The 17,392-nt window shown below is 42.7% G+C and overlaps 1 protein-coding gene across 1 annotated transcript in view; it reads left to right on the top strand.

Moving 5' to 3' along the window:
- The window catches only part of LOC117516282 (homeodomain-interacting protein kinase 3-like), an 86,495-nt gene extending 69,887 nt beyond the window's left edge, over positions 1–16,608 (top strand). The window contains 5 exon segments of the mRNA XM_034177218.1: positions 5,597–5,956; positions 6,120–6,281; positions 7,295–7,569; positions 13,412–13,563; positions 15,720–16,608. Coding sequence (XP_034033109.1) covers positions 5,597–5,956; positions 6,120–6,281; positions 7,295–7,569; positions 13,412–13,563; positions 15,720–16,244 — 1,474 coding nt within the window. The 3' untranslated portion in view covers positions 16,245–16,608.
- The last annotated feature ends 784 nt before the right edge of the window (positions 16,609–17,392 follow it).

The following is a 17,392-nucleotide window of genomic DNA, read 5'->3' as shown; positions in this document are numbered from 1 at the left end:
AGTTGTGCTACTTTCATTGTTTCTTTGTGTATCTGGATAAAGCCATATAACTTAACCATATAATATATTTCTTAATTATACACCAGAAAACAATTGGGCAGCGCAGTCTATGACGCAATAATCCTACATCCGGGGACAGCCCTGTCTGAGTTTTTGAGCAAATTACACGCAAATAAATAAACTCCACTTTTTGCAACCACTTTGGTGATTGCAGCCAAAATCATAACAGTCCACCATTTATCCGTGTGAAGTTATGCTGTTTTAGTATTGCGCAACGGGAGGCCTGTCCCTAGAAGTGGTCAAATCCTGTGATATCAGGCAGGGGTTCAAACGAGACTGTGCTGCCCTATAGGAAGTATTATGTCCATGTTATAGTAAACGGTATCAAATATTTCATCTTCTCAGTTGTTAAGTTTCAATAAAAATCATTAGCCTATTAATCTATTAGTTGATTCAAATTGAAACAAACGGTGTTGCATGTTTATTAAAAATTGACTGTGCTGTGAAGCAAATTTTACACATTATTATAGCAGCCAACAACTATTTTATATGTAAAACTTTATTGGCGTATGGTGTCCTGGGCAGAGAATAGGGATGGGTATTGATAAGATTTTATCTATCGATACCATTATCAATTCTGCTTATCGATTCAGTTCCCTTATCGACACCTCTTGCGAATTTTCTGTGTACTAAAAGTAGTCTTTACAGGTTTTCTATGTCAACAACATTTTATTGAGTCTTAAAAGTAAATAAATGTGAAACTGGTCACTGGATCTTTAAACTCTGGACATAATAAACTCTACATGGTGGATCCTTGATCTCTGAACATAAATAGAAATAAAAAAAATCTGTAGTTTTTGTGAAAAAGCATTTCCTTTCAGACATTATTGGCATGAATGTCTTTCCATACATCTGAGCTGAGCTCTAGCAGCCGGCTGTGCTGCACGTCAGATGTAATTCATAAAGAATGCAGGACGTCTCATTTTGGGAGGGGAAAAAAGCATTTTAGTCGATTGTAGCTTCTTGTCTGTATTACAGCGTTTGGAAAGACGTGTCATTTAAAGTGGCAATTTGTTTTGAAGTTATTAATTCCGACCGGACCCTGTCTCAGCAGAGAGCGGCACAGCGTTTGGAGTTGTGCCAGCAGAACGGAGGACGATTCTTGTTTCTTGACTGCAACAAGACAAGAGTCCCAGTTAGAGACTTTAATCCACACAAAAGTGACTCATGATTGATGTATTTTAATGGCTTTGAGAGGGATTAAGAAGCGGACTTTCCACTTCTAAAGAGCAGCGAATCAAAGAACCAGTGAAGCAGCGTATCGAAGCACTGCTTCATTTGTTGACACTTCAAAGTGGACTCGCGCTGCAGAAGCAGTTTATTACAGATCCGCTGCAGGGTCTGTAATCAACGTAGAGGAATGATCATTTTCCTGACAAACACCCTCAAAAACAACGGCCACTCTGAAGGACCAATAAGGGAATCGTTAAACAAAAATACTGGTGATATTGGTGGATCAAATCATTTCTTAAGGATACCCGAAAAGAACCGGTTCTCAATACCCAACCCTAGCAGAGAATAAAGCAACCCTCCCTTTCTGTGTGTCATTACCTGAGCTTTTCCTCTTGCATAGCCGGGACAGCTGTCTGTGCATGTTTAGTGCATGAGATTTCAGCAATTTCAATTTATTTTCCTTTATATAGCGCCAAATCACAACAGAGTTGCCTCAAGGCGCTTCACACAAGTAAGGTCTAACCTTACTAATCCCCAGAGCAGCAGTGGCAAAGAAAAACTCCCTCTGAGGAAGAAACCTCAAGCAGACCAGACTCAAAGGAGTGACCCTCTGCTTGGGCCATGCTACAGACATAAATTACAGTACAATTCACAAAATTAACATACAAGAAATGCTGTTGGTGCACGAGAGCTTCACTAAAAGACCCAGAATTTAGGTAAAGTTGAGGCCGCGGCACGCTCCGTTTCCTAATAAAATGAATTAAAAGAATGAAAAGCACAGAACTATACTATGCCAGTATGCTAGCCATACGAAAGGGAAAATAAGTGCGTCTTAACTCTGGTCTTGAAAGTCTCCACAGAATCGGACTGTTTTATTGATGCTGGGAGATCATTCCACAGAACAGGGGCACGATAAGAGAAAGCTCTGTGACCCGCAGACTTCTTATTCACCCTAGGGACACAAAGTAGTCCTGCACCCTGAGAATGCAGAGCCCGGGCCGATACATAGGGTTTAATTAGGTCAGCTAGGTAGGGAGGTTCCAGTCCATGAACAATTTTATAGACTAGTAGCAAAACCTTAAAATCTGATCTCACTGGGACAGGAAGCCAGTGAAGGGATGCCAAAATGGGTGCAATGTGGTCGAACGTTCTGCTTCGTGTCAAGTCTGGCTGCAGCATTTTGAACCAATTGGAGAGGCCTAATGCTGGACTGCGGTAAACCAGAAACTAGAACATTGCAGTAGTCCAATCTAGAAGAGATAAATGCATGGATCAGGGTCTCAGCATCAGCCAAAGACAGGATGGGACAAATCTTATTTTTCAGGTGGACCCCTTGGACCTGCAAAACATACAGGTGGAAGAAAGCAGTCCTCGTAATATCTCTAATGTGGAGGCATATTCACATTTAGTGCATGTGAGTCCTACCCTGTTTAAAGCAGACCTGCATTGGAATAAATGTGGTCAGATTTCAGAAAAGAAATAGCTGATATGTATTTATAAAACCCTTGTGAATTCAGTAAAGTAAATCTATAAGCCCAAATTTGTAATTCAGCGGATAAATATTCGTTTAAAAATGACAAATTTGCAGCTGACATTTAGCCCTCTGTGAAAACAGTTTGTACATCCGGATCATTTCCATGACGTCGGTGACAAGACGACGCGTTCCCGCCTTCAGTCCGATCCCGCATTGAAATTGATTTGATCTCTTAGTAATGTTACTGTTATACACATCCTGGTTTCAACATCCAAAAGTAAGCTGCAATGAATGTGAGATACAGCTCTGCTTGCTCAGATCCGGGGATCAGATCAGCGGCGGCATCGACAGCGGGCGACATTATTCTCCGACGCCTCGCTCTTACTGCCCCCGATACGCTTACCGAGTGCATGCGCTCGTTAAATTCCACCGTGGCACTCACACCCCCGTGTCTGCTGTGCAGCCAGCACCACCTCTCTGTCTACTGAATGGAGTTGCAGCCAACTTGGCACAAGTCCAGAGACTACGCGCGCCGTTTTAATGCAGTGCGCGCGGTGACACCTGTTGCTCGCATGGAAAGACTTCTTGCTGCAAAATCCGCAGCGCCACACGTCTTGGTAATCGGAGCCGCAGAGCTCTGTGGCCGCTGAGAGAGGTTTATATATTTTTAATGACTTGAATTCTTTGCGGGTCTCGCCTCCTTAGCCCGCGACGGTACACCGGAGGTGAAAGACAGTAGATTTTCAATGCGACACCACTCAATCAAACAGGCGTATGAAAAAGTCCACAAAAATAATTTTCAAGCACAAATAAAAGAAATGTGTACTCACCGAGCGTACCGCAAGACAATATGAAGTTTTAAAAAGTAGATCCTTCCATATAAGACAAGAAAAAGGTGCAGATGCAAACTGACGTAAATCCACAAATTACAGTTGGCGCGTGCAATGCATGCTGGGAGAGGGTCTTGTCCCTGACGTCTCGGCAGCGTTCATGATGAGAGGGACAATTTGCGGAGGGCTAAATGTTAGCTTTAAATTTGTCATTTTTAAATGAAAATTATTCCGTTGAGTGACAGATCTGGGCTTGCAAATTTACTTTACTACATTCAGAAGGATCTTATGTGTAAATATAAGTCATTTTTTGGTCCAAAGATCTGACTGCATTTATTTCAATGCAGGTCTACTTTAACTGTTGCCACCGCTCCCTATGTTTATAAAGACACAACAGTACTCACCACATTGCTGTGGCATTTAGAGATGCCTAACAGCAATGACCTTCCATAAATTCATCCAGAAACCATGTTCAAAAGCTAAAAAGACCTTTGAATTTACACTAGCATTCAAACATTTGAACCCACTTTCCCTTTTCATGGGAAAGTGGGTTCAAACATTTGGCTGGTTCTGTATGTCTGGTGTTTACCACATGCAGAGTTTGAGACCTGTTGAACATCTCCAACTACTTTTCCTTCTACTCAATGGGTGAAGAAGGCAGGTGGGGATGAGGAGGGAAGGTGGAGGAGGAAGGAATTTGTGTTTTGGTTCTGAGATGCTGGTGCTACCTACTAGCAGAAAAATAATTGATAGTATCTTTAAGGCAATTTGTTTTTTCTTTTTTTCCCTTTAAACAAGGAAAAATACCACAACTTGATTGGTCCCAGTTTTTGTGTTTATTTGTTTTGCATTGTGGTATATTTTACCCTTTTTTATTAGTCAGAACATGTAATTTAAAAAACATCAGTTTGAGAAAATACAGTAAGTTTTTAAGCATTTTCAAAAACGTTTCTTGCCCAAACAATCATAAAGGTGCAGGTAGAATCTTAATGAGGTTCTGACTTTGCGGGTTGTGGGGCCACTGTTCTGTCAGTGTGTGGCGCTAGTCTTCTTATATGGCATAAGTCAGACCTGGGCAAACTGCGGCCCAGGGGCCACATGTGGCCCTTTACATGTCTCTGTCCGGCCCTCATGAGGTCTGTGATTATTATTACATATATTAAAAATGTCAAGCTTGTGTGTTGCAAATCATTAGAGAGGTTTATTTAGGTATATTTAAATATTTACATATTATTACAATAATAAAAATGACCTATAAAAGCTGTTAAATAGGTAATTTTTTTGTAAAATTTGTAATGGGAGACAGCCGAGTTATCGATGGTGTGGCCCTCGGACATAATTCAGGTTCCCTATGTGGCCCCTTGTAAAAATTAATTGCCCACCCTTGGCATAAGTATTGAAAAACACTTGATACATTCCTCCGCCTAGACCAAACAAATTCTCTAAATTTTGCACTTGAATTAATGGATGGGCTGGTTGTCTCCCTGCGGGGTGTGTGGAGACTTTGACGTGCACCAACAGTGCATGCATGCTCCGAGACCTGACCATGAGTGAATCCTGTAATAGTTGTGGTTATACTGGGGTGAATTGCATTTTACACCAAAAACAAACAAACATGCGGGCAGCATGGTGGCTTAGTGGTTAGCACTGTTGCCTCACAGCAAAATGGTTGTGGGATCGATTCCCACCTGTGGCCTTTATGTGTGGAGTTTGCATGTTCTCCCCGTGTTTGTGTGGATTCTCTCCGGGTGCTCTGGATTCCTCCCACATTCAAAGACATGCAGGGTTGGTGGGTGTGAATGTGTTTGTGTGTATGTGGCCCTGCGACAGATTGTGTCCTGTCCAGGGTGTACCCCGCTTCATGCCCCATGACTGTTGGGATAGGCTTGAGACCCCCCCCCCAATGACCCCCATATGGAGTAAGGGGTTGCAGATGAGTGAGTGAATATTAAAAAAATGCTAGTGCCTGTTCTCTGAAAATGAAGTGTAAACTTGTGTACGTCTTCTTCCACTAACAGCCATGTATCTCCTTTTATTCCTGTGATTCTGAATTATGAAGGAACCTGTCCCATCCCACCAACGTCCACATCTCGGTTTGTCGGACCCCCAAGCTGGCTGATGTCGTCGGACAGGCGGTTGTAGTTCGAGAGAATCCTCAGAGGCAGGATTCTCTGGAGGAAACAGGACGGTCAGATGTTAGTCACACAGAACAGGATGATGACGATGCAGAGAAGGAAGTGAGCTGCTTCAAAGCGGTGGTTCCAAACGGTAATGAACACTTAAACCAGTCCAGTCAGCAGCAGCGAGATGTGGCCGTCCTCATGGCTGACACTCCGAGCCCTGCGCCCAGTGTGATCAGCATCCACAGCGAACTGACAGATGGGGAAGATGAAGACCCGCAGAAATGCTGTCTAAGCGAGTGAGTCATGTCTGGATTGCAAACATGGACTGGGCAAAGTCCACATTGTGATTTTGGGGACTAGAGGGATGTTTCAAGCTTTTAGAATCTTTTCGTGAATTGAGTAAAAACCAGAACAGAAGCTATTTCCACTAGCATCTATACATATCATTTTTGTCTCTAGGTGTAAAGAGGAGTGTGACTGTGAGGCCTGCAGACACACGAGCGTATCTATGGAGAGAGTTTGTTCCCTCAGCAGCCCTGACAGCAGCATCAGCAGCAGCTCGTTTGCCTCCAACTCGCTCCAGTCCAGCCCCTCTGTCTCACCGTGCAAGAGACCCAACAGGTAGTATTCATAACTAGCGATTTAAGGCGATGACTGGATGTCTTGGGCACCAGATGTCTTTGGCGGCTCTTTGGGTATTGCTGGAATGACCTTGTGTCAAATGAGCAGTTAATTAGAGAACCAAGATGAGGAGTATCACTTGCATTATGAAGGAGCATCAGCTTTAACATTTTGGCCATGTGGCACGTTTCTCTCTGTTGAGGTCCCCAGTAGCTGGAGAAAGCCAAGGACACACCTACACTTCACCTGGCTGTAGTAGATAGATGGTTATTTTAGAGAGGTGGGGATGGATCCGTGTGGTGTTGTGGATGCGGCGAATACCCCCAGTCTTGGCTTGGTGATTGCCAGCTGACCCAGAGATTTGCAAACTCTTGACATAGTTTGCAGCAGTATCCTCTTGAGAAATGGCTCCAATAGGAGAGGTCTAATTTTGCTGTCAACACTTTGATTCTTCTGGATAAAGAGATTTTTCAGGTGACTTGAAATGGTTTGCGAGGGCACAGGTAGATGCAAATTACTGTGTTTTCTGGAGTATGTCACGTTTTTAAATGAGTTTGGGAGGTTCTGTGACTCTGGTACGTCCTTATGTTACATACCACAAGCTGAGGGCTTCCTGTGTAAATCCATTGTTCATTTTTCCATGTTGCTGTGGGCCAGCAAGCTGTCATGTGATGTGTTAATTGCTTTCCCCGAGTTGCATCAGATAGCATTCATTATGTTGTCCAAAAGTCCTTATGTTAAGCAACAGCACAGGCTGTGGTGTGCACATGTGCTACACTGAGTTCCTGTCTGTTGGTAAACTCACCCCAAGGAAACGCTGTGTTATAAAGTGAGTTCCACTTACAGAAAAAAAATGTGTGACTTATACTCTGGAAAACATGGTAATTAATTATGAAAAGATACAGTTTTGAGGTAAATCCGGCAACTGTGTGAATCTGTTCTTTATCTTTTGTGAACCCTCTTCATTTTTTCCCGTCATCTTAGTGCGTTGCGTGTGTTCTGTGTCTGTTCAGTATGTCGGAGGACGATGGTCATGAGAGTGGCTGCGACACAGTGGAAGGCTCCCCCTCCTCCAACACATCAGTTTCCCCACATGGCAACAATCCTTACCCTTACCTTGACAACAAAAACCAAAACAACCGCCCACCTTTGGCTGCTATGGTCGCACCACTGTCTACCCCTGTGGTGCAGGGCAGGAGTCCCCGTGGCATCAAGACGATGGTGGTCCCACCAATGAGAGTGCAGAACAACAACACTCCAGCGACTGAGGAGCGCATCCAGAGAATGGGTCAGTGGTCATGTGTACTCTTTGCTTAAACCAACAGCTTTCAAGGATTACGGTGGTTGTGACTTTTTAACAGTCACTTTTTATCAGCTAATAATAATTCCTACTTCAATAAAAATTTATTGTTTGTGGATGATTTTTTTTCCCCGATATGTGCGCTCGTCTTGCTACTTGTCATGTGGCCTGTCACTTGTACTTTGGTGGTGTGCTTTGCAGGTCATATGGGAGCTGTGGGGGCTTACCGCCCCCTAGTGGGTCATAGAGGCTTTAACAGGTGATCAAGAGAGACCAGCAGAGAACCGACCATGCTGTTGTCTAATACCTCAGAGATGCATCCATTATAGGCCATGTTCCCTCAAGAATATTTTACCACAAGGAAATATTCTGTATAGCAAAATTAAGTCTTTGGGCAAATGCACAATGGAGTAAAAGGGTGTAGTTTAAAATTTCTGTGATTGCAGTTTGCTGATTTTATTAGACTGTTTGACAGTCAGTTTGGCTCATGGTGGGTGTAGAACATTCCTCAAAACATTCAGGGCTCTCCCTGAGAGTAGTTGGTTTGTTGTCCTTGCAGCATGTAATCTTGAGCAAAGCCAGACAGCCTGGTAACATCCAAATTCCTCCAATAACTTCACAGGGCTTGACTTTTCTTGCTTTTTTATTTGAGTTTTTAGGTCAGCAGCCTTTGAGCTCATGGTATTGGAGTGGTCTCTTAAAGGTGGGCAATGTCAAGTGTAACCAGGATGTTACACTAAATAAAATACAATAGTATAAATGTACTAATCAGCAACTATTGGTAATTTAGATTTTTTTCTGGGCTAGATTTCAGAAGTTAGATTTGACTTTCGGAGCAGAGTGAGACAAAACACCAGTCGTTAAATTTAATTGGTACCATGTATTAAAAAAATATGACAAACAGACAAAACATACAATACATTGAGTTGAATGCAAATGGCCATTCATATAAATTACTCACATTCTTGTAAATGCAACTTCAAAGTTTCATGTGAAACCACAACAAGAGTCCATGTGGCTTTCTGTCACAGTCCACAGGACAACAGTTCACGGTCCAAATGAGGGGAAAAAAGTGTCCACAGGTATATCCAAGCATGAGTGGGGGAATTTGTGACAGTCTATGAAGTGGGGGAGCGAGAGCAGTGCGTCGTGGTGGGACTTCAGGAAAAGGACGGTTGCAAAGCCTCCTACCCGACCAGAGCAGAGCAGATGTGGTTCAACAGGTGATCTTTGGGCTGAGTTCAGGCTTCAGGCTTTTATTGACTTTAAGCAGACAGAGCCTACCTCGCTATCAACACCTGGCCAATTTCGTCTTTCTAAATGATTCTTAACTCCTTTCCGGCAACAATGGTTCTGGCGGACGGCTCCTGTAGCAAACCTTCCCCAAGCGTGTCCCTCATGCTTCTACCAGGAATAACTTACTTCCGGGTTATACGCCCAACCAAGTGGCTGTGCACCGTCACGTGACCTTGTGACGTACTAATGTCAATGCAAGGTTTAGCTATTGTCAGTCATTATTATCAAGAATAATACCAACAAGATTGAGATTATTATTATTAAGAATAATATTAACAATATATTAAGAGAAAGGTGATATTAACTAAACAAGGTTTTTCCACCTGCATTACACAAAGTTCTATCTGATCCCTTCAGTTCCATCATTTTACTTAGTTGTGATCCTGAAGGTCTGATGGACCTTTAGGACAAAATTAATTCCTGGGTGTTAATTTAGACCGCCTTCCTCAGTCATGTCATGCTATAAAGCTTCTTACATTTTTGTAAAACAGATTTTGCATTTGGTCCAACTACCAGTAACTCTTTTACAGATGGTACCTAAAAGAGAGCATGTCGTGTGAAGATTCCAGTTTGTACTCCAAGAACCTTGGTTTAGTTTTTTTTTTTTTTAGATCCCCCACTTTAAATGCAAAAAAGCACGATTCCTCAGGTAAAAACTTAAATAAGTTTGCTAATTAACTCCAAATAAATTACATCAGTGTATAGCATTTTACGTGCCATTCTCACCCCACTGAAAATTTGACATCATGAACAACAACTCAAATCCAGCTTGTAGCTATTATATTTAAGCAACTTTGCATGAAAATATAGTAGACAAGGAGTAGAGGTGGTGAAAGTAGATGAGTTTAAATACTTGGGGTCAACTGTCTAACATAATGGAGAGTGTGCTAGAGAGGTGAAGAAGAAAGTGCAGGCAGGGTTGAGTGGGTGGAGAAAGTGGCAGAAGTGATTTTTGACCAAAGAATATCAGCAAGAGTGAAGGGGAAAGTTTACAAGACAGTAGTGAGATCAGCTATGTTGTATGGCTTAGAGACAGTGGCACTAACAAAAAGACAGGAGACAGAGCTGGAGATGTTGAGATTCTTTTTGGGAGTGACGAGAATAGACAGGATTAGGAATGAACATATCAGAGGGACAGCTCGGGTGGCACGGTTTGGAGACAGTCAGAGAAGTGAGATTGAGATGATTTGGACATGTGCAGAGGAGAGAGCCAGGGTATATAGAGAGAAGGATGCTGAGGATGGAGCCACCAGGCAGGAGGAGAAGAGGGAGGGAGGACAAAGAGGAGGTTTATGGATGTGCTGAGGGAGGACATGCAGGTGGTTGGTGAGACAGAGGAAGATGCAGAGGACAGGGCGAGATGGAAATGATTGATCTGCTGTGGCGCTTCCTAAAGGGAACAGCTGAAAGAAGAAGCAGCATGAAAATATAGTAGACCTTCTAATTGATTGAACACACATTGTTTGATAGCTTGGAATAAAATATAGTTTGATTATTGAAACCAGTGTGTATGTAAAGTTCTGTCTGGAGCTGTATGTGGATGCCGTGGCCTTATTTCATTTTTAGGGGAAAGCCCTGGTTCAGTGCTTTATAATATTATTTCCTTTTATTTATTAAATTTTTTTTTTTTTCAGCTAATTTAAATAGCTGTTAGAGACCATCTCAATTACTGCCCAAATGTGTCCAACAAATTCATTCCTCATTTGACATCATTAGACCTTGATACTATGCTCGATGTTATGATTATGCTTGATATTATAATATGGACTCAATTTAAAATCTATTAATGTCATCATTCCAATCTTAAATTCAGTTTTGTTTGATATTGTAGAAATATGAAAGTTTCTTGGAAATTCCACAGTGAAACAACACTTTCCAATTGGACATAAAATTGCAAAAGTCCATCCATCCATCCATCCATTTTCTTCCGCTTTATCCGGAGTCAGGGCGCGGGGGCAGCAGCTCCAGCAAAGCCGCCAAGACCTCCCGATACACACACAATTTGCAAAAGTCCATAGCTATAAACATAGCGTATAAAATAAGAATGGGAAAGAAATGGCATTTTACAAGTAATTAAAGAAGCACTCACTATTGGACTAATAAGACATTTACAATACTGTTTGTTCTTTGTTGACATAGTGACTGAAGTCAAATTTGAGTCTATTAACAGGCCTGAGGCAAGTGCAAACCTGCCTCAGGCCTGTTACACCCTGTCACACTTTACACCACATTGTGTGGTGTACTCTGCTTTTATGTTGTGAAGCACCTTGTGGCTCTTGTCTGTGAAAGGTGCTATATAAATAAAATTTACTTACTTACTTACTTTAAGAACAGCTTGTAGAAACAGAGTAGAAACTGCTCAGGGCATGGTGTATTCTCCATCGACGTGGAGGATGTGGTCGAACTTTGGACGTGTTCAAAAATTACAGTGAGGACATGGTCAAATCTGGATGCTGTAAGAATTAAAAAACAACGTAGAAATGACTTCACTGACATGGTACAAGTGAAGCGCAGACAGGTGCTCATCTCTGTCCATGGTGCTGAAACCCAGCCAAAATACTCCCCCACCTCGTACAAATTGAGGTTAGATTCGAAGCATGCATACACACACACACACTCACTCACACTTGAGTGTGTGTTTATAAGAGAGATTAGCACATTGACAGGAGCTGGCTGTTTTTCTACATGTCGACACAAGAAAACTTGCAGAATGACTGAAAAAGCGCAGTGCGTGGTGCAGTATTGATAAGGACAGGATGGACACAGTGAATATTTGCAGTGTGACTGTTCAAAGCAAAAATAAAAGAATGAACTGCATGTTGCACATATGTGATCATACGCAATGTCAAAAAAAAAATAGCGGGAACTTGTCAGATGCTTTGAGAATGCATCAGGGGTGTAATCAGGACAAGAATGGACCTGAAAACTGTTCATCAAAATGTTTAGGATGCAGTGTGTTCCTGTTCCTTGTCTGAGTTGTGACAGGGTGCCTGCGCTCCATTTACCCCCCCCATTCATTCACTTGGGTTGTGTGTGTAGCCGTGATGACTGTATACCCATTCATTTCAGTGGAAGCCTTCGTCCTGTCCGATAAAGAGTGAAACTCCTCCTTCTGCCACCCCATTCAGAATTTACCTCGAGTGCTTAGGAATAAACAAACTGAACTTTTGCCTTGTATTTTGGAGAGACCATATGCGCTGTATGCCGTGAAGCTAGCTTTGAAAAGCTAACAAAACTTTGAAAAGCTAACACACCAGTTGCTTCATTTCTGTTACTTGAATGTGGACGTTCAGAATGTAACTGGAGAAGTAAAATGAAAATCGTTTAGCGTCTTTAACACATTCTGAATGTTAGTTATTTTTTGCAGCAGTAAGACACAAATTTGTTGCCTCGTTTTTGTCTCGCTAGCATTCCGTATTTCTCACAACTAGGTGCTAGAAAAACAAACTGTGGTCTCCATATGGAAATGCACTTCACGGCATTGAACACTGGATGGCGCATCACATGTATTACAGATGTATGTAGTTTTTTGTTGCGTGAACACATACATGTTTTTTTTAATATACAGACGCTTTGTTTAGCATTAGCAACTCAGCTGCTCCCTGCTTATTTACATATGTTCTACAGGCCACAAATCTACAGACATTCAGAAGCTGTAAAAATCAAGACAAACTGTCAGTGATCAGAAAGTGTTGCTGTAATAATGCAATAATTTGCTGCAGGAGGGAAGGTGGATGCATTTCCTGCTGTATTGGATCGGAGCCTGTGTTTTCTCTGCTGGGTCTTCTGGTTCTGCACTGGTTCAAGGCACTGATCCAGGATCAGTTTCACATTTTATATTCTCCCTTTGGTAACATGATTATTTAATGCGGGAGTGAATTTAAAACTGATACAGATCAGAGTGCAAAGACTAACTTTGCTGCTCAGGTGCCTGTTCTGAGTGCCAGTCTGTGCTTTCTTTCACTCACTTTTTAGGAATTATTTGGAGCTGGTGTTCTGAACTGTCTCTTTACGAAAACATTCCCAGTTTAAATATAACATCGTCATTTTGCTGTACCACGTTTCAGTCCAGAAGAAATGTAAGCCCCCCCCCCCCGCCCCTCCCCCAATATCATTATGTTGGTGAGGAGTGTAAATCACTTTTGTCACAATACAACTATATTTTATCAGTTCCTTAAAGTACAATACAGTATTTTCTGATATCACAAAATCTGCCACGACTGATTCAATTCAGAGTCCTGCACTTCTAGTTGTTATTGTAGAGGTGCAGGACTTGCAGGTGCAGTGACAAATGAGCCTACATTGAGTAAAAATGTGACAGGAGCAAATAACACCCAGAAACATTTTTTGGGGTTCAGAGGGTTAACCCAGAGTATGCCCAGTCTCATTCCATTTTCATTCTGGCTTGCATGTTTGTTTGTTTCTTCAGGGTGTTGTTTGAAGTTGGGATGTTTTCTTCTGCATCACAGGCTGTTACAGAGAAAACTTTCAGCTTTGTCCTGGCCTGATTGTGTTCTCTCTCTCTCTATCTCAGTGTCAGACTCCTGGTTCCGGTCCAAAGGGCGCTGCAGCCTCGCAGGGCAACTGAGCGCTCCCTCCACCATCCCCCTCCTCCCGACTGGCCCCCTCCTGCCTCACCAGCAGAAACTGCTGGGACAGCAGCAGCACCCTCTGGGCTTTGGACAGGTCAGGTTCTTTTCTTCTTTTTTTCTCTCTCTCTCTCCCTCTTTTTTAAAACACAGATCATGTGTTTCTGCTGTTTCTGGAACAGAAGCAGAAGTCCTTCAAACAATGTAGCATCATAATTGATTTGAGGGTGGAAACGTAGGTCGTGTAGGTGTAGAAGTTGTGATGCTGAGGTTCTGGAGGACCTTTAGTACAAAAGTTTATTCCCTGAGTGTTCTTTTGTGCTTTCTTCATGTAATGTCTGTGTGACTCCAAAATACAGTAGACTAGACTGGATTATACAGTTGCTTGCAGTAGCATGAAATTTTTCAAATGGTTCCTAAGGAAGAACCTGACTGGTGGTGGTCCAAAGGTTTGCTCCGGTGCTTTCATGTTTCTTCCCATCTCTTAAACACGAAAGCACTGTTTCTCTGGTAGGCCCTAAAACATAGCCAAAGGTTTCCACTGTCGTCTTAAGGCGTGATGTACTATTGGAGTATTAATGATGTCTTTATTTTCTCATGTTTGTCCCCGTAGGGGCTCGTATGGAATCCGTTGTGACTGAGGTTTTGGATAAGAGCCTTATAATATCATCCAGTATGAGGCTTTCACCACCATATCAGTATCTGTTATTTTTGCTTTTAACAAATAAGCAATGCATAAAAACACATTAGCTATTGGAAATGGCATCGTTATTACATAGTTTGTCGAGCAGAGGATGGCATTTTTTACAATGCTCTTAAACATGCCTGGGGCCCCCAATCACCCTTTGGGCTACAAGAGACAGAGGCAAAGCGACCAGCTGGCCTTCATGTTCAGTCAGGGTGGTTGGTTTACAGCAACAAGAGACACATGATCACTGTGCCGCCAGCTAGGTGGGGCCAAAATAGACAAGAAGTCTTATTTTATGCAAATGCTAAGTGCAAGGGCGCAGTTTAGAACTACAAATTGGGGGGGGACAAAGTGCGAAGCCCACAGGGCTGAAGCCCATAGGCCAGGGGTCTGGGGGCTGCTTTAGGCCCCCAGAAGCCAACGGTTTCTAGATAAGCTCAGATGCATTCTGAGCATCCAGAACAGTAATTTTAATATTTTGAGAAGACCATGAAGTGGACACCATTTGACTTATGCAATTTGAAACTGTGGATATAAGTACTTTATTCTGAGAATAGCCAGCATTGATTTTATTAAGATCCTGGTGTAAATAAGGTATCACCACATGTAGGTTGAGTTTTCATTAAAAAAACAACTGCAATGTGGTAAAATGTGTTCATAAATATGAAAGAACAGGCTCTTAATAATTATTAACTATCGCATACTGTATTTTTTTTTCTCAAGATTTGTTTTTGCATAAGTTTGAAAAACAACAGATCATAAGTTTAGGATAAATTACTTATCATGAATTTAATTTTCGAAGTGGCACTAATGACAACACTCATACTGAACATAATTTCACTTGCATTGACTGATTTTGGAGATCAAGCAATAATTGCAGATGGGCTTTCTGATGTCCCAGATAGCTTTTCTGATTTCCTTTTCTAACTTTCAGAATTTAGTAAATTAGCATATGGTCCATTGAAGAAACAGGTGTCATTAACAAGTCAATGCTGCTAAAAATACAAACTTGCAGAAACAATGATACTATTCTGACATGGTTTTGCACATAAGACTGACATGGTTTGTACATAAGACTGACATGGTTTGTACATAAGACTGGCATAGCATGTTTCAAGTACACACATATATGTCAGAAGGTGGGGGGACATACCATATTCTGTCCCCCCTGGTTGAAAAGGGGGGGGCATGTCCCCCCTATCCCCCACCAAATTGCACCCATGACGAAGTGAAGCGACATGGTGGTTGTCATTTTGAATGAAGGCAGCGTGACATATGTTTGTTGGTGTTTGATTATTTAGAATAAAGTTTATGTTTAAACTGTAAAACATCAGAACTCAGTTACTTTCCTTTGTCATAAGGGTTTGATAACGGCATGTTTGCATTCATTGCCATTTTTATGTATGTGTTGGAATCTGGAATTTTCACACTCCCTAATAGCTGTCTCGGTATGAGTCGGGCTTTGTTTTGGTCAGATGATTTTGCCCTCGTTCCTCACAGCGTCAGGCAGAACGTAATGCTTTGTGCTGTCTGTTGAACAGTTGTCTGTGTCTTTTGTCTCTCAGGTGAAGCCGTACAGCAGCAAAGAGTGGAACGGCAACTACGGGGCACTGCGACCGCACGCCTACATCCCCCCCACCATTCTCACACACCTGCCACACAGCAGCCCCACCCACACTTCAGCCGTCCCCCCCACACACACCCTGCTGTCCTACGCTCCCAACGCCACTCTCACTGCTGGCCACCACCCCCACCCCATGCTGCCCTCTTGTCCTCCTCCACCCTCTCTCCTCCAGCACAGCTACAGCCTCTCCCATCCTCAAGGAGGCGCTATAGTACACCAGATGACCCTGGGCATCAGTACCCACCCCCACCACCCTGGACACCCGGCACCTCATCCGCACAGGCTCCTCCCTTCGCCTACTATACATCCGCATCACCAGCCCGGCTACCATCCTCACCAGTTCAAACCTCCTTTCCTGCCTCCTCCGCTCCCGCCTCACCCCTATATGGCCTCCCCGGCTACCTACGCCGGCTTCCCCCTCAGCCCCACCAAGCTCAGCCACCACCCCCAGTTCTCCTATATCTGAGGGCTGACATGGGGCCGCAGCACCACCTTCAGGTGAGGAAGGAGAATGGCAGATGGACTGGAGCTGCGACCTGGGCAGTTAGAGCTCGCAGCCGAGCGCAAAATGCACATTTGTGAAGAAGAAGAAACTAATGACTGGGTCACCTTGTTTTTAATAGGAGAATGAAATCCAAAAGTGACAGTTGTGAAGATGTTAGTTTGTGGTTTCGTCGGGTGCAGTTGGATCGTCAAGTCCCGAGCGTGTTTGTCAGGCCGACTTAAAATCACGGTGAGCGTTGGTGAGAACGACTGGTTCCACAAGCGATCATTTAATAAGAGTGAGCAAGCTGCACGTGACCTTGTGCTTTTTTTTTTTTTTTTTTTTTTTTTTTTTTTTTTTTTTTTTTTTGTGCTTTCAGCGGTGACAGAGCTGGAAATCGTTGCGGTTGCTGTCGGGCTGCTCAGCCTGTCTTTCCCTTTATCTTCGTTGCCTTGTAAGCACGTTCTAGCCGGCGCGAGCTGCTTGTTTTAAGCCATCACAGTGCGTCCTCGCCAGGATCTCGTGCTCCCGCCGCCCTCTTCTATAGTGCCTTAAATGACGTGACAACTTTTACTTCAGGATCGTATCGATTGTACAGCACTTAAATCTCGAGACTCTGAACCCGACGGGCTTATGGTGTGAATCTGTTTGTGGTTGTGCTTGATTTGCGTTCGCGCTCTAACTCAGAGTTTGGATCTACGTTGGCTAGAGGCTGCACATTTAGGGCTTTGACTGAATGAGCTTTTTATGTACATAAAGAGTGATTTGATATTTTGATAATCAGTTTCTATTCACTATAGTACTTAATTCATAACAGTATTGTCACTGTTTACTGTAACTGCAATACAATCTAGATAGTCTCTGGGTTGCTGTGTTGTTTGTGCATTTAGAATATTGCATTAATATGTTTTAACATTTTGGGAGTGGCATTGATTTAAGAAAAAAATACTTTTATGTTTTTACTTCTCAGTGTTTTAAAAGTATCCTATCGGCTTACAGTATCCTGGCTGTGGCATGTTCGAGGTGTGTCGTTTCATATGTTTGTGTATTGATACATTCCTTCAGGGTGGATGCAAAGCATTTAGATTTTTGGTTTGTGATTGATTTGTTTTAATTTTTTTCTTTCCTTG

Source organism: Thalassophryne amazonica, chromosome 8 (genome assembly GCF_902500255.1).
Source record: "Thalassophryne amazonica chromosome 8, fThaAma1.1, whole genome shotgun sequence".
In the NCBI taxonomy this organism is placed as follows: domain Eukaryota; kingdom Metazoa; phylum Chordata; class Actinopteri; order Batrachoidiformes; family Batrachoididae; genus Thalassophryne; species Thalassophryne amazonica.
The sequence above is the reverse complement of the archived record's forward strand: the minus strand, read 5'-3'. Positions and strand labels throughout refer to the sequence as shown.